We start from the raw sequence: 21,711 nt of genomic DNA on the forward strand, positions 1-21,711 counted from the left end.
CTGATCCTCGGTCTTCCTTTACTGCGCTGTTCTATGGGTGTTGATTCCAAGACTTTCCGGGTTGGAGCATTGGTTTCCATGCGCTCTACGTGACCCATTCATCTTAGTCGTTGGACGTTTACCCTTCTGGCTAAGACTACGTCGCTGTACAACTCGTACAGCTCGTCGTTCCATCTTCTCCTTCACTCCTCTTTGATGCATACGGGACCGTAGGTTAAAGGAAATATATCGCCCGAAATGTAAGACAAAATTCTTAAAAATTGACCCAAAAGATTTTCATGATGTGCGATTTCCATAAACTTTTCTGTTAAGGCCTCAAAATGCATTACTCTCTTATCAACCCGAAGTCAATCCATTAATTAATGTTAAAAAAGGTATCATAAAAAGTTAGATGACTTTTACTGACATACATATTTATCATTTGAAAACTACGATGTAATATCATTCAAGTGTCATTTGACATTTTTCTAAAAATAATTGTACATCCTTCGTGCATCAAATCAGGATCGATGCTGGTTCGATTTTTAAATCATATTTATTAAATTAAACGGTGTTTAGTAAAAAACAATTCGACTGTTAACAGTCACATATTTCTTCTTCAGAGAATATTAATTGACCAAATAATTTTCAATGGGGTAACTTATCAAGTGAGCTTTATCGTTAACGTGCATTAAAAGTAAAGGAAAATTCCGTTTGTTAGAGGTATCGAGTTGGATTCCAATCCGACAGACTTATTTTTGGAGCTTTGAATGTCTATTTAACAATTTGAACAAATTTATCAAAATAAAATACCTTCAATCCAAGTTTTATCGAGTGCACTTCTTTAAATGCAACCTAGAAACCATGGTTGTTTACATTCCCCCACTTTCAAAATCACTAACATACTTTTTCTTAGCATTCCTTGTGAAATCAATATCCTCAAGGATACGCACCCTAATAGTCCCTTAAAACAACTCATTTTGAAGCTAGGACAGTACCATTCACAAGTTATAAGTTTCTTAAAAGAAAAATTATTAAAAATTTTCAAAAACTTTTGAAATTAGAGTCAAATTTACAGAAGTGTGTTTAAATATTGTAAATGAAAATATCAAACTATCAAAAACATGACGTCATCTAAGGAATGCGAATCGCATCTTAGCGGTTGTGAAGATGAAGTTGTTGAATTTGAAAATATAACCGTAAAGCTAAGTATTTCTGAAAATCAAGTTGTTGCACAAATTTATCCAAATTGTATGACAATTGAAGAAGTTAAAAAAGATATTGCAAGAAAATTTGAAGTCGATCCGAAATTACTTACTATTTGTCAATGTGAACAAGTTCTTAGTGATGATTGTAAATTATATGATGCTGAACGAAATGAATATGGAATTTATGAACTTTTTTTGGCTATAAATGATAGTGCTGGAGATATGGAAACTGCTCCAGCAATTTTGAATTTGGACATTTATTATAAGTAAGTAAATTGGTAATGATATTATAAAGTAAATGAGAAAGAATATTGAAATGATTTTGTTGAGAAAAAGTCTGTTTCAAATTGTTGTGAATGGTATTTATGTATACATACATTTAAATTTTGAAGTTCACAATTTATGGCAAAATAAGATATCATAGTAATTTTTCATTGCAAAATATTTCAAGCCATGAAAATATCACTATTTTCACTCCTAGTTTTTTAGTGTTTGTAAATGTTTATATATTATTGGTTGCATGCATTTAAAATTTTATAGTATTTATCATCTTCTAAATGCCTTTTTATCTTCTGGCTAAGTCTATGTCGTCGCTGTACAGCCCGTACAGCTCGTACAGCTTGTTGTTTCATCTTCTCCTCCACACACCATCACAGGAGATCACGTGAAGAACTTTCCTCTCAAAACGACCCAAGGTGCTTTCATCCGCTTTTGTCTTAGCACATGTTTCTGCACGGTATAGTAGTACGGGAATAATAAGGGTCTTATACAGGGTGTCCCGTATAATTGTTTGACTTCTTAGAGAAAAAAATTGTTTAACATTGAATTTCAATGCAAAATGTGAAAACAAATAATTTTTGAAAAAGTTAAATCATAGCTGGTATAAAAAAACGCATGAATACCTGAGTGGCCAACTATTTACCAATACTAAACTAAATTTAGCAAAAACAAAAGTTTTCAAAATTAGCACAGTAAACGTGAAAATAATACCAACCGTTTAACATAGCAGATTTTTGATTTATTGGCTGTTTCTAAGATGTTGTCCTAATGATAAATTCAAGCTTTCAACTTCTAGGGCCGAATGCATTATTGATAAAAATGTCAAAAAACGGTTACATTTTCGAGCTTGTTTTGATTTGTACCTGTTCTATTGGGTTTCATCAAACCCATCAAATATTTTGTTGGTTGCTATTAGTTTATTTGTTATTTTTTCCAAACAAAAAGTCTTCTGTAAATTGTAAGATCCTGAGAAAGTGAGAACGGATAAAATCGTATAAGTTTTTTTAAATTTTGAATTAAAGCTTTTGTAATTTGATCTAAATTCATAAGACCACGACGAACACTTATTTATATCGTTTTTATTGTGCATTCTTCATAGAAATTAACGGTCTAAATAGCTGTTTTCCTGAACCTGCTTTTTGATATACGGGAGCAAAAAATGACGACATAATTTTGCCTGGCACTCCAGACATTGGGACAACAGGGAATGTTGTCATCAGATTGTCACAAAGTATTACAAATTTTGTGAATCATATTATTTATTTCGACAATTTTTATACGTCTTTGCCTCTGCTAGTGTATCTAAGAGCTCGTGGCATGTATAGCTTAGGTACAGTTAGAGCAAATCGAGTACCGAAATACAAACTTCCGACTGATAAAAGTGAAGAGCTGAAAAAAGCAGCCAGAGGTTTTTCGACAGAATACGTCGGATCCACTTACGGTGTCGATATTACCACAGTTCTTTGGAAGGACACGAAAAATGTCAGACTATGCTCAACGTATGTTGGAACAAAGCCGTTTTTAAAAACTAATTTGGTAAGCCAGCCATCAAAAATTGCTCGCTACAATAGGAAAGAGACAACCTATCATGAAATCGACTGTCCACAAATTATACGTGAGTATAACGCCCACATGGGTGGTGTCGATTTGATGGATGCCTACATGGGTCGAAATGGACTTCAAATAAAAACACAGGACATGGCGACAAGAATTTTCTATCATCTTTTGGATATGGCTATAACTAATGCGTTTATTTTATATAGACGACGGAACGCTGAAAAAAATCGTATTGAAGAAGAACAAATGAAAGATATAACGATGTGTGAATTTCGGTTGAGCATTGCCAAAGAACTCTGTGCTGCTGCTGAAAAAAGATGTGTTGGTCGTCCATCATCTGCTGCACAGGCAACTTCCAGCAAACAGGTTGGGAAAAAAGCTGTACATCCGGTGGCAAGTGAGAGATTTGATGGAACCAATCATTTTCCAGAATGGGGAACAAAAAAATCTTGCAAATTGTGTAAAAAGTCCGATACACACACATTTTGTACCAAATGCAATATTCATTTATGTTTTTCAAAAGTAAAAAACTGCTTTAAAACTTATCACACAGAACAATAATTTGTAGTTTTGTAATGAATAAAAAATTTATTTTGGATTTGAATCATAGATTATTTGAAATGTTTTTTTTTCCGCTAACCACTAAGACCGTCTACAGACGGTCTTCCGTTATTTTCACCTGGCGCTTCCAGGTGACATTTTTTGGACAAACGGACTTCATATTCGTAATTTTCAGCCTAAAATCATGTAAGAACCAAAATTCTTTTAAGAAAATATCTTATATTTTGATGTCAGTGGTTTAAGGGTTAAGACGCTTTATTGAACTTTTTCGATGCCACGTATTCTGTATTCTGCACAAGAATATGCAAACATGCATTTCATTTATGGAGAGTGCAAAGGCAACGCAAACGAAGCTGCGACTCTGTATATAAAGGTACCCTAACGCACGTCACCCGGATTATCGAGTGTTTATTAGAGTCCATAGCTGTTTCTCGGAAGGAAGGCTGCCTGGTAGTGGTGTTGGTGGTGCTGGTGTGGGACGAACCCCTAGAGGAGATACCGAAGGCTTTGTGCTTGCGGAACTTGACCGAGATCCTACAGTATCAATCCGAGCAATAGCACGACGCACTGGGAAAGACGACTGCGCATAATGTGCTAAGTAGATATAAATATAGTCCTTTTCACCTAACACAGGTGCAAACTCTCCAGCTGCAAGATTTAAAACGAGCATGAGTTTTTGTCGACAAATAATAGTGAATATTGAAGAAGATCCGCAGTTTGTGGACAAAATTCTTTGGAGCGATGAGTCGACATTTAAAAAAAATGGCTACACTTATCCCCATAATCTCCACTTCTGGGCTCTACAAAACCCAAACATCATGAGGGAAGACAGGTCCCACTACCAATTCAAAATAAGCTATTGGACTGGGATTTTCAATTGGAAAATAATTGGGATCTTAACTGGCCAAGGTTATTTGGAGTTCCTACAAAATGATCTCCCAACCTTGTTGGAAGAAGTGCCTCAAGAACTAAAGGAATCCCATTGGCTTCAAAATGATGATTGTCCAGCACACTATGCTGTGCCTGTGCCGGCATATTTAAATGCCAGATATCCAGGCAGATGGATAGAACGTCTGGGACCAATTTTATGGCCACCCCGTTCACCAGACCTAAATGCACTTGATTTTTTTTTTATTGGGGATGCATTAAGGAAATCGTATACAGCATGCCGATCAGGTCTTTAGAGGAGCTAAGAAATCGTATGGAGGCAGCTGCATTACAAATTTCTGAGCAAAACCTTGAACATTCACTAAGACTTTCTTTTATTCGGAGGTGCAGAACCCGTATAAAAGTGGGTGGAAAACAGTTTGAGAATTTGCTTTAAATAAAAAAGAAAATTAAAAAATTATCTATTTTTGTTTTTGTTTTCTAAGAAAGTGACCATGTGATTAAAAGCTGGCTCAAAAACTTTTTTTTTAAGATAAAATAACAAATAAACTAATAGCAACCAACAAAATATTTGATGGGTTTGTTAAAGCCCAATAAAACAGGTAAAATTCAGAACAAGCTCGAAAATGTAACCCTGTTTTGCACTTTTTTGACATTTTTATCAATAATGCATTAGGCCCTAGAAGTTGAAAGCTTGGATTTATCATTAAGACAACATCGTAGAAACAGCCAATAAATCAAAAATGTGCTATGTTCCGTTGAATTATTATTTTCACGTTTACTGTGCTAATTTTGAAAACTTTTGTTTTTGCTAAATTTACTCTAGTAGGTATTGCAGATTTTTACTAATAACTTGACTCTAGATACAATAATAAGTAATATCATTTTGAAATCTGCATTTAACGCTCATGTTTTTAAAATAGTTGGCCACTCAGGTACTCATGCATCTTGCAATCGATGAAAATTTGGTGGTTGTTGATTTGATGTTTTTGGGTTTTTCTCCACTATCTGCCGTAATGTGAATTTTTGATCGACTGAGGACCTTCCTGGTAGTCTAAATCCATTATGCTGGAAACTTATCTAGCGTCCACGCAATATGGTCAATCTGGTTGACGTTAGATTTATTTGGAGAACACCAAGTTCCTTTGTGGATGTTGAGATGTGAAAAACACGTACTGGCTTAAATGACGTCTTGCCCCGCAGAAAAATCAATGAGCCTGAATCCACTATCGGAAGTGTTTTCGTGCAGGCTACTGAGGTCCTCAGACCTGTTAAGTCCGTTGGGAACCCCCTTATCACCAACAAAAACAATATTGGCGACACAATACAGACCTGTCTGACTCCGCTGCGGACTTCAAAATCATCTGACAACCTACCTTCGTGCAGAACGTGAACTTGGATCCATCATTATATTCTGGGATGCCTCTCCTCCGCAAAGCTAACCAGATTTACTACCCGTTAACGCTATCAAAAGCCTTCTCAAACCCGATGAACGGCAGGTGTAGTGGTGATCGATATTTAACACACTGTTCAACAATGATCCGCAGGGTGTTAATATGATCAATACAGAAGGATTAAGTGCGGAATCCTGCTTTTCGGCATCGAGTGTAGCCTCAAGGTGTTCTCTGATGCGTTTCAATATGACGTTTGCTACTATTTTGGCAACGGCAGGTAGAACGCAAATTCCTCTCCAATTTTCGCACTTTGTACGATCTCCTTTTTTTGAGAGCTTCACGATAATTCCCTTCTTCCACTCATGGGGGAAGCTTTCGGTGGTCCAAGCTTCTTTTATGAGCGGATGAAGCCGTTCGCTTGATGACGTTGGCGCTGGTTGTAAATGCTGTGCGGGAATTCCATTAAGTCCTACCGCTTTGTCGTTCTTAAGTGCTTTAATTGCGGCAACGATCTCATTTTCACTGGTAGGTGCGGTACGGATTCAGGAATTAGTTTCGTCAGGCGCTTCAGAAGGTATCGGCTGCACGTTGGCAAACACTCGGTTTTAAACCGAAGAAAAGTGTTCTTTCCACCTTCTGACTTGCTCATCCACTGAACCTATCACAGTAGGTACCGTCTACTTCTTTCACCAGGTGTTGCTTTGAAGTGTGTAAAACTCATGCAGGCTGCTTTACTCAATTATTCCACCAAGGATATATTTCCTTCCTTGCTTGGCATCAAAATTGCCCAAGACAATTTTAAAATTGTAGCTAGGACACTGCTCATATGCTTTGTCCAAGAGCTCTTAGAACATATAATGTTGCCGCATTCAGATTTGATGCAGATGGCCATGAGGCCCTTGTTGATGCACGTATAGCTCAAGACTTGTTGCCTCTGGCTCCAATGACAAAGCCGCATCGAAATAAGTGTTGTTGGTTTTCTCTGTAGAAGTCACCAAGTAAATATCGCAGTTTTTCATCTTTTTTTTGCCCGGTCCATCCCATCGCATTTCCTGGATCTGCTTTAAAGTAGTCTAGGGCCTCCGCTTATTCTTTCTTTCCAAGTGCTTATCAAGTTCGATGTCATAAATAGTTTGCGTGGGCTGTTGACCCTAAATCTGTGCGTATTTGAGGCTAGTTGGTACTTCGCAACTGGTTTTACTTTACGTGGTCAGGAAGTCACCCTGATACACGACCAGGTCCTTGATTTAAACGCGGTAAGGTGAGAGTAGGATTGAATGGACAGAGGTGGGTTTTTGCGAAATATTGACCCAAGGTTATTTGAATGATTTTTGTGACAAATTGTTCTTCTTCAAGCCGATGCACCCCATCCACCTTGTAGTTTGTGTTTCCTTCACTAGTGTACAGTCCCAGATTTTGTGCCGCCTGCTCGATCTGGATGAAAGAATCTCCTACAGTTTGTTTGGTTCTTCTGAACTATGGTTGCAATGGTTTAGAATATTTACCATTACCAAAACTTCTTTTACACAAATTGGTCAATCTAAGGTGTTTTCATAAAAATCACCAACCTATGATAAATTGTGTAATGGTTAGTGCATAGTATTGTCATACCTGAGGACTTGGGTTCAATGCTTGGCTACGCTGCCTAGAGTTCTGCGGGCTACTGCCTCGTGCGAGGAATTATTAAATCCTTCAAGAGTAATTCTTTTCCTGAAAATTGTTTTCTCAATTCACTATAAACACAGAATAAAGACTTTATGCTCCTCCATCTCAGAAATATCTCAAACAGAGAGCCGTAAGTCACAAGGCTCTGGTTCTCTACAAATTTCCCAGACATATCTCCCACAGAGATGTTTAAGTCACAAGGATTTGGTTCTCTACGAACAGATGCACCTTGTCCTTTGGATGTCGACAACCGAGCAGTGTATGATAAGCTCATTAAACTCTGATCTTGACAATGTTGTCCAATGGGGAATCTTACACATGTAGAATTTAATGGTTTGAAAATGTAATGCTGTTTTTAAGCAAAAAACTTGTGCCTTGATAAGTGTTTTGAATAAAATTAAAAGGAGTGCGATAGATCTCTTGCATTTGCTACTCATGTTTATCATCTTTTATCGCAATTTTCATAAACAATGTTTTAGTGAAATAGCCAGTTGTATTCCTCCAATCAAACAAGTCAATCCGTTTTTCTAGAAATGCTCATCAGCTTGCGTGGGCACCATAGGGGCCATGCATACTTGCCCAACGGATGCTTTAAACGTTATATCGACCTTTTTATCAAGTACATAGTTTCCTGCAGCGCTATTAGGCTGAAGGAATCAAACAGCTGGTTGTCAAAACCTTATGGTCCCCGTAACACAACGAAGTTGATTCCCTCAGATATTATCTGGATAGACACTGACTACTGCACTCCTACTTTGAGCCTTAGTAAGGGTTTTAAGGTTATTTTCCCATCCAGAGAAGATTGGGAGGATAACATCGTGTCGATATGTTTCGACACAACCATCTTTACTGACGGCTCAAAGATGGAGTGCGGAGTTGGTTCTGGGAGTACCTAAATGTAGCTAAATCCTTAAGGCATCCTGACTTTTCTAGTGTTTTTAAGGCTGAACTGCTGGCAATAGGGGGGCATGTAAGATACTTAAACAAAGCCCAAACCAAAACCGAAATGCGGCTATCAAAGCTATTAACTCGGCCACATCCTCATCTAAATTGGTCCAGCAATCTCACGATGAGCTTGCGAGCCTGAATATTAACCTCGGTGTCACCCAGATCTGGGTTCCGGGCCATAGTGGTATGGTGGGAAATGAACGGGCTGACGAGCTAGCCAGGCAAGAATCGGTCCTTCATAGCTCACTTGCGGAAATGGTTAACATTCCTCTATGGAGGGTAAAATATTTTCTATCTACCAAACTGAATCAGACCGAAGGTGTAGCTATTTACCCAACTGCATTATATCTAGGAAGATATGGCCCACCTATAATAAAACCCGTACAAACGATCTTCTATGCAGGTCAAGGCAAGACATAGCCAGGTATCACCTACAACACCTGACCAAAGAGAAAGTGAAACGATAATCCATTTCCTCTGCAAATATCATGCTTTGGCAAACACTTTGAAATACTTTGGAAAAGAACTCTTTCACATTGATGAGCTATCTGAGACAAAGATTATAGACCTAATCTTTTTTCTCAATGCGACAAAATGGCTCTAACATAATCGCTATAAACCTTCTCTATAAATCTTTCCCTTTCTATCTCAGGTTAAATGAGTTTTTGGTATCAAAACGGCTCACTACCAGCGCTAATTGGATCTCAGGCTAGGTTTCCTTGAGATCACCATTTCTACCTACCATATATAGCAGTCTTCAACTGCACTTTACAAGGCTCAATATTTCCTACTTATTACAATGTTCAGGCATTTAAACTAATGTGCCTCGATATCTCTCATCCAATTTTGTCCTTCATTCCTAATTGCTAGCAGCGTTTTCAATCATTATAAGGGTATTCAATACCCCTTGAGGAAGTTATTTATTTATTAAAACTAAGATATCGATTTATAACTTAATTTTTTGTACTTGCTTCCAAAAATGTCTCGCGTACAAGGGTAAGACCGCTCAAAAAAGAACTCCTTTTTTTCATTGCAAAAGAGTTTAAAACGCTTCATTTGTGTTGGATACACAAACTTTTTTACTGCGCTTCCATTGGTTCTCCTAACCTGATTAGCTTAATCAGCACAAGTTGCATTTCATGTCATCCTACACTTTTTATCAAGCCATGATTCCTTAAAAACTCCATATTAGTCCTTGCGATCCATTCAAGTATTTTTTTAAATGTTCTTATCCAAATAAATGTTTCTTTTTACTTCTTCTTTTGCTAAGCTAAGCATTCAATCCAATTTATTTTATCCTGCATCAATTTAAACAAAAAAAACAGTAATAATAATAATCCACAGCAAATCACGGCTACCTGATTTTATTACCGTACATATACCATCCGAAGATACAAGCGATGGCAATAGCAAAGATATTGTCGTAGAAATCGAAAACCAAGCAATCACAAAACCATTCATCGGTGGATATAGAGACAAACGAACCGGTCGGTAGCCTTAATTTAAATTAACTCGATCATCGCATTAAAATCAGAATTAATTAATGTATGAATCATTTAATCAGGCATAGAATATCATGATGCGTTCACACTAACTGGCCCCAACTTCCAGAAGTTTAAATCCCGCGATCTAGCATCACGAATAACACAGACCAAGGAACTGAAAATGAAACTAAATGTAAGTAACAGGTGCATTCCCAACTATGTAGGTACTCGTATATCCATGCTACACGAGTAATATACATTGTAACATAATTGTCGACCTTGAATATAAAATGCAAACAACTTATAGGATACAACAGCTGATCAATCAACGCAATCATTTGGAGATGCCTCCAATATTATTTTTGTATCTGCTGCAACAGACTTTGTAATCATTCCGAGGAAATATCAGACTTATGCGCAAAAGATGAAACGTGAAGATCGTCTGGCGAAAATTGTATTAATCCAGAGGAATTTACGAAGGTTTCTTTTTTGGCGTTATATCAAGCGATGTGCTGCAGAATATCGGTAAGAACATTAAAATTACTCTGCAAACAGGATGAATTTAAAAATTTAAATTCAAAACAAAAGAGCTGAGCAACGAGCTTAATTTGTATTATATTTTATTTTCAGAAACATTGTCGCTGATCGTTTGGCAGTTGAACGTAAACTCAATGATATTGAAACCAAAAAACGTATCTACCGTGAAAATGCTATTAAAAATTTTCCCCATACCAAAGAAGACTTTGGTTTGTTATATGCTCATGTCGAGAAATGGAAACAAGCAGAGGTGATTTTGATTTGTTTTCATTTCTTATTTGTTGTTATTATTTTTGATTTTGTTTGTTGTTTGTTGTTTAACAGATGAAACGAATTGCAAAGATGTATTCAGGTGCACCTAGGTTGGCAGAGGTTAATATTTTGTTGGATAAGGAAATCCAATTACTGAACGGAATCGAAAGGCAGCGTACGGTTGTAAGGAAAGCTCTTAAGGATTTCCGGGAAAATCAGTTGTTACAGAAAATGGGTGAACCTATTAAGTGGTTGGGATACAAAGGTTCAATTTTGTCTAATTTATATATTTATATCGACTCATAATTTCTCAGAACTTTGCCATCAAGTTTGATCTTATGTTATATCTTCTGAACATGTCTTAATTTTGTGTTAATTACATTTTATGCACATTTACATTTCAGATAAGGTCATTGAAATGGATCTCATACGCACCCAACGTGTAAGATTTTTAGCTGAAGTCTTAAAAGACCTAAAAAAGAAAATGCCTATTGGAGAACGACTAACCCTTCTTAATTCTGTTGACAATATTTTAGAGGATGAACAAGATTTTCCACAAGTTGCGGAGGTAAATTTTGTGAATAGGGTTTTGTATATAGGGTGTCTCACAAGTCTCGCCACAGAAGACAACAATAGGTTCCTGAAGATAACACGTTTCCTCTTACTTTTCAAGTTAGTTTTTGGTAATTTCAATTCCTTAAATGCTTAAGTAAACAAAAATGCTTAATGAAAATTTGATGTACTGGTTTTTGGAGTCAAAAAATCGATCGACAAAAGTTGCATTGATGCAATAAAACAAATTGAAAATGTTTTGTACGGCTTTATCAAGAAAAGAAGGTTAATAACAGTAAGCCTTTGTGAAAAAGGGGCAGAATGTTTAAACGAAGGCAAGAAATAAAATGGAGACATTAATGCTTCTTTAAATCGCTTCAATTTTCATTATATCGTAAAGAATAATGAAATTCCCACACTACGCAGACATATTCAACAATTCGTCTTAACAAAATTTGTAAAACAAAACGAAGTTTGAGAACTTAAGGATCGTGGAAACCATGACCTAACAATTTAATAAAACCAAAGATTCTATTCTCTTTTTTAACTACAGAACTTACATCCTAAGTTTTAAATCTAAAACTCATGTTAATTCAAAAAAAAAGATACTCTACCTAAAGAACATAGATCAAATATTTAATCAAAAATATTTAGAGCTTTCTTGCGTGTAAAGGTCATGACTTTACATCTATCAACACCCCAGCCAGGAATAAATTTAAAAACGACTATTTTTATTGAACCACTCACTAAATAATGTAAAGTCTTTTTGCAATAAAAAAAAAAATAATAATATTGGGCCTAAATGGCTGTACTGAGGAACACTGGAGTTCACAATAAATGGACTAGAACGTTTATTAAGAAATATTACCGTAGAAACTTGTTTTGCTAAGTTTTAAACAATTCCTGATTTTATTGTAGCTGAAACAAATGTTGGGATATAAAAAGTTATTTGATCAAGTGCTATTTATTTATCAATTTATTGTTAACTTCCAATGAGAATTAATCGGTCTGATTTTTCGAATTGAAAATTTTGAGATTTCTCGACGTTCCCTGGTCCCTTAACTCTAAACAAAGATCTTTAGAGATACATATGTCTCATATCTTAAAACAGGAGAAAATGTTTCTTTATAATCTATGCCGTACCGTTGATTACAACCTCTTGCCATAAGTCGAGCTTTGTACCGAATGACTTTCCCATGTAACTCTGACATCGTTTAAACAACCCATTACTCAATATCGTCTTCCCAGATGGTATACATCAGCTAACTTTAAATGTTTCGTTAGCCAGCAAGAACGCATATTCACTATTAGCTGCTTCTTTCCAATTGGTCTGCTTGCTTGGAATAACATCTTTGTAGGTTAAATGATCGGTTTTGTTTTCATCACTTGCTATTTATCCGATTTTCTAACAGTCTTCGATGACTTTGAAGCTACGGACAAATGCTCAAGGTTACAATCAAAATCTTTCTTCTTCATTTTTGTTTTTACTCATCTATTTTTCAAAATTTTAATTATTTTCTTCAATTGTCCCACCGGAACAATCTTTTACAATACAAAATACAAAATACAAAAAGTTATTAACTTTGCTTTCAGAAATTACTTGCCCAAATAGTTTTTTGCCAGGTCGTTTTTCCTCTGGTGTTTTGCAATCTTCAAGCACTCTACTTCGTAATGGATTTATTAAGTAAGCCGTATAAAATATCGCTTCTCCACAAAAATGTTTTTCAACACCAGCATCAGACTCATGCACCGCGCTTTTTCAATTATAGTACGAGTCATTCTTTTGGCTTTGCCATTTTGCTAAGGCCTAAGCAACTGTTGTTTAATGCCTTATCCCAAATTTGCTCAAAAAACTGAATGAAATAAACGTTTTCATCGCATCAGACTTGGATCTCAAAATATACACAAAAACTTTTTGCGAGAAATCGCCTTAAAATGTAAGATGATAATAGGCTTCCCCACGTGACTTTTGTTCTATTGATCCACAGGTATCAGCTTATTCACTTTATAACTTCGCTTGTTTTCATTACTAATCAGGTAAAAGACTGGGTAGGTTCAGGAAACATAAGGGACTTGAAAGTAAGGCAATTTTCTAGTATCTGGTTGGCCAGCTGTCAAAAAAATGCCTTCAAAGTAAGGCAACTTTATTGAAAAGTTGTCTGGAAAGTTAGTCAAGAAAAATCTCCCTAACTATGAAGTCAAGTCAACTTATTTTAAAATGACAACTGATCATGTTTTTTCATTCAATTGAAAGCTGAGCCTTACAACTCTATGATTTTAGCGGTTACAGCCTTCAACTTTTCTTCGAGAAATAAGTCTCCTCTCGCTTCTACGTCCAAGTTATAAGTATCCGGAACGGTAGCTTCATGTAGAACGGTTCTCTTCTTGACTTCTAACCAAAGAAAACGATTAGGTCACTACCAGATTCACAAACATCATCTTTGATATCTTTTGTGAGTTTTGCCTGTATTAAATCTCCAATAATTTGGACTTCGGTGCTTTCCAAACCCATAATCATTGGTTTGTAACAATAATGATTCTATTCATTCCTCTTATACCATCATTTTAACTGAATTCAATTTATGTTCTGTAGTAATAACTTTGTCCACATACGAATCTACAAAATCACAAGATTTCAACTTCGAATTCAATGACGTTTTATAAGCAACAGCAGCTTCTAACCTATTCCACACCTCTTTCGCATTTGTTGCGATCTTGATATGAACTAAATTTATTGGTTCGTTTTTGCTTTCATAATTTTTTTAAGCATCTTTTTCTGTTTCCAGAACGCTTTCTCCCAGATCTTAATACTCCAGAATATTCTGAACAGCGAACTTCCAATTTTTGAAAATTTCACATACTTTTGATATGTTAATCGCTGGAATTAACGACATGATTCAATGAACAAATAGTTTTCTTTTCTTTAATATAATTTCGCTAGAAATTGTTTGTCCACTTATACACATAAGAGGAAAGAGGAAACTACAATTGTGAGCCTCAGAGCTTGACTCGCTAAGAAAAGAATGTATTAAACTTTTCAGCCGGGCCAAAACCGCAAGACTAGCCTCTCACTTTGACTCTTATAAAGAATGTACAAGAAGGCACTGCAATCTTTTTGGCGATCCTTCTGTGACACGCTAGAAGAAGAAAGGTTACGGAAAATTCTTTTAACTAGTCCAGCGATACCAATGTGCTTGAAAAATCCAGACGGTTCCTGGACAAATTCAAGAAATGAATCGCTGAACTTACTATTGGACACTCACTTTCCTGGTAGTTCTCTTACCGAATTATATATATGTTCAAGTTCCAATACAACATATCCACAAGGCCTGATCAGAAGAGACAAGCTACAATGGGCTCTCAACAGCTTCAAACCATTCAAATCTGCAGGAGCAGATGGCATAATACCAGCCGAGTTGCAAAAGACTGGTCCATGTTCCTTCAGCATGGAGAGAAGTTAAAGTAGCAGGTAAATACTCGCAAGTCAATCCAAAAGATCTACTACCAAAAAGTCTATCATCATTCCTTCTTAAGACCTTGGAAAGATTGATTGATATCCATTTAAGGGCAAGTATTGATACAAGTCTTCTGTCTTCGTCTCAACATGCCTACTGCAAAGTTAAATGGATGGAAACAGCGTTACACACTTTAGTAAGCACCGTCGAATATTCCCTCCATCATAAAGAGTTAACTATGGTTGCTTTCCTTGACATCGAAGGTGCCTTTAACAACGTAGACACATCTGCACTAACATCTCTAAATGTAGAGAATTCGCTTCGGGAGTTAATTCATTTAATGCTTACTAGCCGAATAATTAACTCAAAACTGGGCAACTCTCCTGGTAGACGATTCGTTAGTAGAGGGAAATCCTAACTATTCTGGATGCGGAGGGCTTCAGAGTGATAGCCTATGCGGACGACGTTGCTATAGCAGTTTCAGGAAAGCATCTTAATATCCTAAAAGAAATCTTACAAAATGACTTGGACAGACTAATACTTTGGGCTGATCGGTGTGGACTGGGTGTTAACCCACACAAAACCGATCTAGTCTTATTTTCGAGGAGATACAAAATTGCATTTGTCAACCCTCCCCATATTAAAATTCTCAGACGAGGCTAAATACCTGAGTCTTGTCTTAGATAAAAAACTAAATTGGGAACGCAACGTAAAGGAAAGAGTCAAAAAAGCTACTGTAGCTCTCTTTTCTTGCAAAAAAGCTATTGGTAACAAATGGGGCTTACAACCCAGAATCACGCATTGGATGTACACATCGGTAATAAGACCGATTTTAATGTACGGTGTGGCAGTATGGTGGACTGTTTTAGAGAAAGGTATAAACAGGGATAAGCTAAATAAAGTCCAACGTTCGCTTGCCTACGAGTATGTTTAAGCGGATCGCTTCGCACGACCCCATCTACCTTACATCTCTTGACATATTTAGAAAACAAATAGCTGCAAGGTCTGCTATTCGCCTTAAAGCTTCCTTGCAGTGGACTAACAACAACATTGGCCACTCCGTAATTCTTAGGTATTTAGAATCAATTCCAAAGCACACAGACTACACCATTCCCCAACTGCAATTCGAAAGAAATTTCCAGATTTCTATACCTACCAGATCTTTTTGGGAGGATAGGACATTCTTGGAGGATGAGTCAATCCATTTTTACACAGATGGCTCAAAAACAAAATAAGGGGTTGGTGGATGTGTGTACTCGAACGACTGAAATTAAGACTCTCATTCCGTCTTCCCAATCATTGTAGCGTTTTCCAGGCGGAACTTTTGGCGATAAAGGAGCCTTGTCCTGGCTTGATGAAAACGTGATAACAATAATATCTAATATCCGTATTTTCTCAGATAGCCAGACCGCTATCAAATCTCTGGACTCAGTCGCTACAAACTCTATAACAGTCCATAACTGTCGATCATCTCTAATGGAGATGGCAAAACAGTTTAATATTCACCTTTGCTGGCTGCCGGGCCATAAAGACTTTCCAGGTAACTGTAAGGCAGATGAACTCACCAGGAACGGTACAGTACAGCCCATCCTACCACGTTTGGCAAGTACTGGCATACCAATCGCTACTTGTAAACTGTTGCTAATGCAAGACGCTGCGAGGAGGGCAGGCACTAGGTGGAACAACATCTCCACGTGTTAACCCACAAAAAAAAATCTGGCCAACAATGGATATAAAACGAACGTTCAAGGTGCTTGCTCTCTCTAAGCAGATCGCATATAAGCTCGATAATAGGTGTCGTAACCGGACACTGTCTAATAGAAAAGCACGCCACGAGACTAGGCGTATTCCTAAATGACTTTTGCAGAAGCTGTATGGACGAGGAAGAGGAAGAAACAGAAACTCCAGAGCAGGGCATGTGCAGAGAAGATGAAGATCTTCTCTGCACGTGCCCTGCTCTGGCTTGAAAACGCAAGAATTACCTAGGAGAATTCTTCTTTAACGATAAAAACGATCTAAGTCATATTGGTATAATCAGCCTCTCACGTTTCGTAAGGGACTCAAACTGGTTCCATTGAGCTTAGGAGGAAGCCTCAAGGTTCATGTGGTATCACAATGGGCCATTAAACTGGCCTAAGTGTGTCCGTTTCCATCTTGGACAGCCACTATAACCTAACCTAACCTAACCATGACAGCATCCATAGGGAAGAGCTCTACAGAGCAATGCCTAGTTTTGGCATCCCTATCAAATTTATCCGTTTGTGCAGAATGACGAGGGAGAATGCACGCTGCTTTATCAAGGTGGGAAAAGATCTCACCGATGCATTTGATGTCAAAAAATATTTTAGACAAGGCGACTTCTTTAATATCGTTCTGGAAGGAATTGTGCAAAACTCAACCATCAACACTAGAGGCACAATCTTTCAAAGGTTCATCCAATCCAATTACTCGGTTACGCAGATGATATTGACATTATTGGAAGAGCAAAGTTTGATGTCAGTGGAGCGTTTTTGAATATTGCGACGGAAGCGAAGGAGATGGGTTTAGTGGTAAATGAGAGCAAGACCAAGTATATGCTGTCATCAAAAGTCAAAAGGACACTGAACGACGACGTCTTGGACAAAACGTCACCATGCTATAACTTTGAGGTAGTTAAGGACTTTGTCTACCTAGGTACCGCTATTAATGCAGATAACGACACTAGCGCTGAAATCAGACGAAGAATAACTCTTGCAAATTGCTGCTTCTTTGGACTTAGAAGGCAATTGAGAAGCAAAGTCCTCTCTCGAGCATGTAAAATCACCATCTATAAGACACTCATCATCCCGGTTCTCATCTATGGCGCTGAGGCCTGGACCCTGCCAAAGAAAGATGAGAGCGTCATAGGATGCTTCGAGAGAAAAATTCTTCTCGTGATTTTTTGGTCCCGTACGCATAGATGGAGAATGGAGTAGAAGATATAACGACGAACTGTACGGGCTGTACAGCGACACTGACCTAGTGAACAGAATTAAGGTCCAACGGCTAAGATGGCTAGGTCATGTAGAGCGGATGGACATCAACACTCCAGCCCGGAAGGCCTTCGAATCCAAACAAGAAGGACGGCGCAGTAGAGGAAGACCGGTCAGGTGGTGCACCCAGGTGGAATAGGACCTCAACCAACTTGGCGTGCGAAACTGGAGACAGCTAGCTAGGGACCGAACTGACTGGAGACGCATGTTGGTTGAGGCCCAGGTCCACCTCGGACTGTAGCGCCACCTTAAGTAAGTAAGTAAAGAGAAAGACCAGCGATGAAAGCTTTCTAAAGAAAATAATTTGTTCCAGATCGTAAACAACTTATTTCGTTAAAGATTGGGCAGGTTCAAACAACATAAGAGACTTCATTTGCAGTCAACTTTATTCTTTGAACGTACATTTTGACCAAGGCAACTAGTTAGTTTTACAAGTGTAATGAATTTCAAATTCAGAACTTTAATTCATAAACCTCTTCTTTTAGTTCATAGCACAAAAAATTACCAAAAACATTATTGTCTACAAAACCCTCCTCTGGCAAGCTACAAATCCATCAAGATTTGTATTTTGTATTAACAATAAATATTAGCTAGTTATTTCTTTTCCAAATTGACAACAAACCCTTTTACAGAAAACGTTCAATGAAGTTGTTGCAGACAATAAATAAATGAAAGAGTAATAAAGTTCAGCTGTCCGTTGAATGAAAAAACATGATAAACTGTCATTTTGACAGAAATAGACTTGACTTGATAGTTAGGAAGGTAATTTTTTGGGAGCTGGCCAATCAGATACTAGTAACTTGCCTTAACTTTCAAGTCCCCTATGTCGACTAAAGTTGCCCATTGTAAAAAGATTAACAACAATATGTAATTAAATAATAAATTAGATTCTTTAAGTATATTTTCAACAAAAATTGAGTGTTTACTTGGTTAATATAAAATTAGTTAAATTTGTTTGCGAAAAATCTGACAATATTGGAAGATCTTTCAATCTAGTCCTTAGCTTTACACTGACGGGCACGGATAGGAAGTTGTCAGCATCCAAAGTCTCTTTACAACGGCAAAAATCATAAAAATCTATATTATTCCAAAAAGAAGTGGGAGCGATAGAACTACCTCATAACTGTTTGGACTTAAAATTACCCATGGTTGTCTTCTATGCCGAGGGCTGTGGGATAGCTTGTTAATATTATATAATAATTTTACCAACAATAATTAAAAAATCCTTTTCTTCTAGTTGCACGACCTTATTGAGCGAGAAAAGAATCTCTTAATATTCACAAAACACTGCGATGTGACTATCTTGCGGCAACGTTTCCTCATAATCTTCTTGGATTTAATAAAATTCAACAAAGAAGGCAAAATACCAGGTTAAGAGTCTTTAATATCTCAAATCATTTATTATATATTTTAAATGACTCACAATAATATCCCAAAATGTATCATTCATAAATTAATGCAGAACCTCAAAAACGTATGTGCGATTGTTGCAAAAAAGTCAAATCGATTTCGGAATTCGCTTTGAGGACCCGCCAGAGTACCGTCGATACCTGTCAAATGTGTTTTTCTCTGAAGGTATTTGAGACTTCATCCAGTTTTATATTCAGTTCAGAATTCTTTTTAAATGAAATTTCATAATTAGTCATGGCTCAAATGGATATTATTATTTTATTGAATTTATTTTTAGACTTCAGTTACTGATAATACAGTTTATAAGGCCATTCTGCGTTCGATTCAACGCGACGAACGCAAACACCGATCATTGGCTTCGTATGCTTTTATCCTTCAAGACGATGATGTTCGATTTATTGTCGATAAAATTTGGCATCGTCATTCGTTTCTTAGCAAAGAGGATGACATTAATTACTTAAGGCAAGTATTTTTATATTCTTATTTTGTAGAAGTTAACATATATTTTAATTAAAATAAGACTTCCGAGATGGATTAAGAGCGACGATTGGTCACCATGGAATTGTATATGTTTAACAGAGACCGAAGCAAGGATCCATAATACCTTGAATGATCTTAGAACGGTGTATAATGAGAAAATGAGGCTGGACATTGCGAATAGACATCTTTTGGCAAAGAATGCGTTTAAGAAACTCCAAGATGTTGAAAATGATTTTGTCGAAAGTGGTCAGTGGTGGGAAGCTGGAATCAAGGATAAAGTTGTTTAAAAATGTTCATTCATATGGTTGATATCTCTAAAATAAAAAGCTTACATTGATTTTAATGGGAGCAAATACAAATTTCATTCAAATAAATTCATGTGTTTCAAATTTATTAATTGGAATGGGTTGAATAATTTTTGTCTTTTGGTAAGAAATCAGGACTTAGAGGTTATAAGGATTAAAGAGTTTAGTTAGTTAGTTTGTTATAAAACTGCAACCTAACTGAGGAAAACCGGAAAAACTTTTAGCAAGTCATTAGGGTCTGCAACGTCTTTATTCGATGGATCAAAGTTTATTTAGAGCCGAAATTACGGCTATGTCCCAAGAGCAGTAAAAATTGTTGGTCATTTATACTAAATAAGAGGAATTCCTAGTCTTTTTTGACTCCTATGCTCGTTGTCAATAAAACTCCCTTTGTTAGCGTAGTTGATTTGATGAAGCGTCGACAGGTTTTTCTCAAAACCCACCTCTTTCTATCAATCAACTCCTACTCTCATCTCCCCGCGGTGAACATCGGGTGCCTAGTAGCTAAACTGGAGATTGGGTTCTAACCCCAGTGGAAAGTTTTTTTTTGGCAGCAAACAAGAGAGAGGTGTTTTCACTAAGGCACCTCTCCTTATCCAGACGGCAGCGGACAAATTCTCGAGATGGTATCAACGGTGGCGTCTACAATTACAATAAGGTTGAACTACTTAGTGAACACCTATAGGGCTTCTTTGACAAATTCGGAGCCCAGGCCTGTAAGGAGCGGTTTATCCGGCTAACCGTCCTTGGAGTTATACTAAGGATCTGGCCCTCTATGTTGGGGGTTGTGCCGTCGGGGTGACTTCCTACCGCGAACAAAGACAGCGTCTATTTGGTTGTGGATTTGTTGTCGGAACTAGACTCAGGCAAAAAGTTTTGAGTTTCAACAGTATGAGCGAGCGCATCACGACAATCTGCATCAAGGATAAATTCGCCCACAAAAGCCTGATCAATCAACTGTCAACCAGATTGACCACATACTTCTCCAGTATACAGGATATCCGAAAATTCCGAGGGGCCAATAGTGACTCGGACCACTACCTCGTTGTAGCCAAGGTACGGCTGCGTGTGTCCCGGTCCAAGCCAATACAAGGAAGTACTGTGAGAAGTTTTCACGGGCTGCAATCGCAAGAGACTGCCATGTCCTTTTCCGATCGAGTCTCTAATAACCTCTTAAGGAGTCCTATGCTGCATGCATTAAGCATTGAAAACCAGTAGCAACATTGCCTTGCAGCCACTAAAGATGCCGCCTCTGAAGTGCTAGGTTTCACACGGCCACCACAGGGAACCCCTGGTTTGACGACGAATGCCGGCAAGCGCACGCAGCGAAACAAAATTCATACAAAACTTAGCTGCACAGGAGGACCAGAGCTGCTCGCGAGCTCTACGAGCAGAAAAGAAGAGAGGAACACCGGCTTCTTATATGAAAAAAAGAGAGAATGAGAAGCGCGCGATCGAGGAGATAGAGGGATGTCACAACAGGAATGAGGTTCGTAAATTTTACCAAAAGGTAAAAAAAACCTCCCAAGGGTACAAGCCACGAACCGAAGCCTATAAGGACGACCAGGCGAACATCGTAGTGGAACCACAGTCTATGTTAAAAATATGGAAAGACCACTTCTCCAAATTATTTAACGGCGATGACGAACCGAATTCCGCTATAAGGGAGATATAACCACTCAACCTAGGCGCAGATCAACTATTCTGACTACCCGACCTCGATAAAGTGAAGATATGTAGCAACTT

The 21,711-nt window shown here is 37.5% G+C and overlaps 1 protein-coding gene across 1 annotated transcript; it reads left to right on the forward strand.

The window, feature by feature from the left end:
* Positions 1 to 958: 958 nt before the first annotated feature.
* On the forward strand, positions 959 to 20,028 carry LOC129939766 (IQ and ubiquitin-like domain-containing protein). Its single transcript, XM_056047891.1, has 11 exons — positions 959 to 1,453; positions 9,824 to 9,966; positions 10,044 to 10,156; positions 10,271 to 10,488; positions 10,594 to 10,750; positions 10,825 to 11,017; positions 11,157 to 11,320; positions 19,008 to 19,140; positions 19,233 to 19,345; positions 19,458 to 19,642; positions 19,701 to 20,028. Exons 1-11 carry the CDS (start codon positions 1,104 to 1,106, stop codon positions 19,945 to 19,947), a joined length of 2,016 nt encoding a protein of 671 aa, XP_055903866.1. The 5' UTR covers positions 959 to 1,103; the 3' UTR covers positions 19,948 to 20,028.
* Positions 20,029 to 21,711: the final 1,683 nt, after the last annotated feature.

The sequence above is a fragment of the Eupeodes corollae genome, chromosome 1, assembly GCF_945859685.1.
Source record: "Eupeodes corollae chromosome 1, idEupCoro1.1, whole genome shotgun sequence".
NCBI lineage: Eukaryota > Metazoa > Arthropoda > Insecta > Diptera > Syrphidae > Eupeodes > Eupeodes corollae.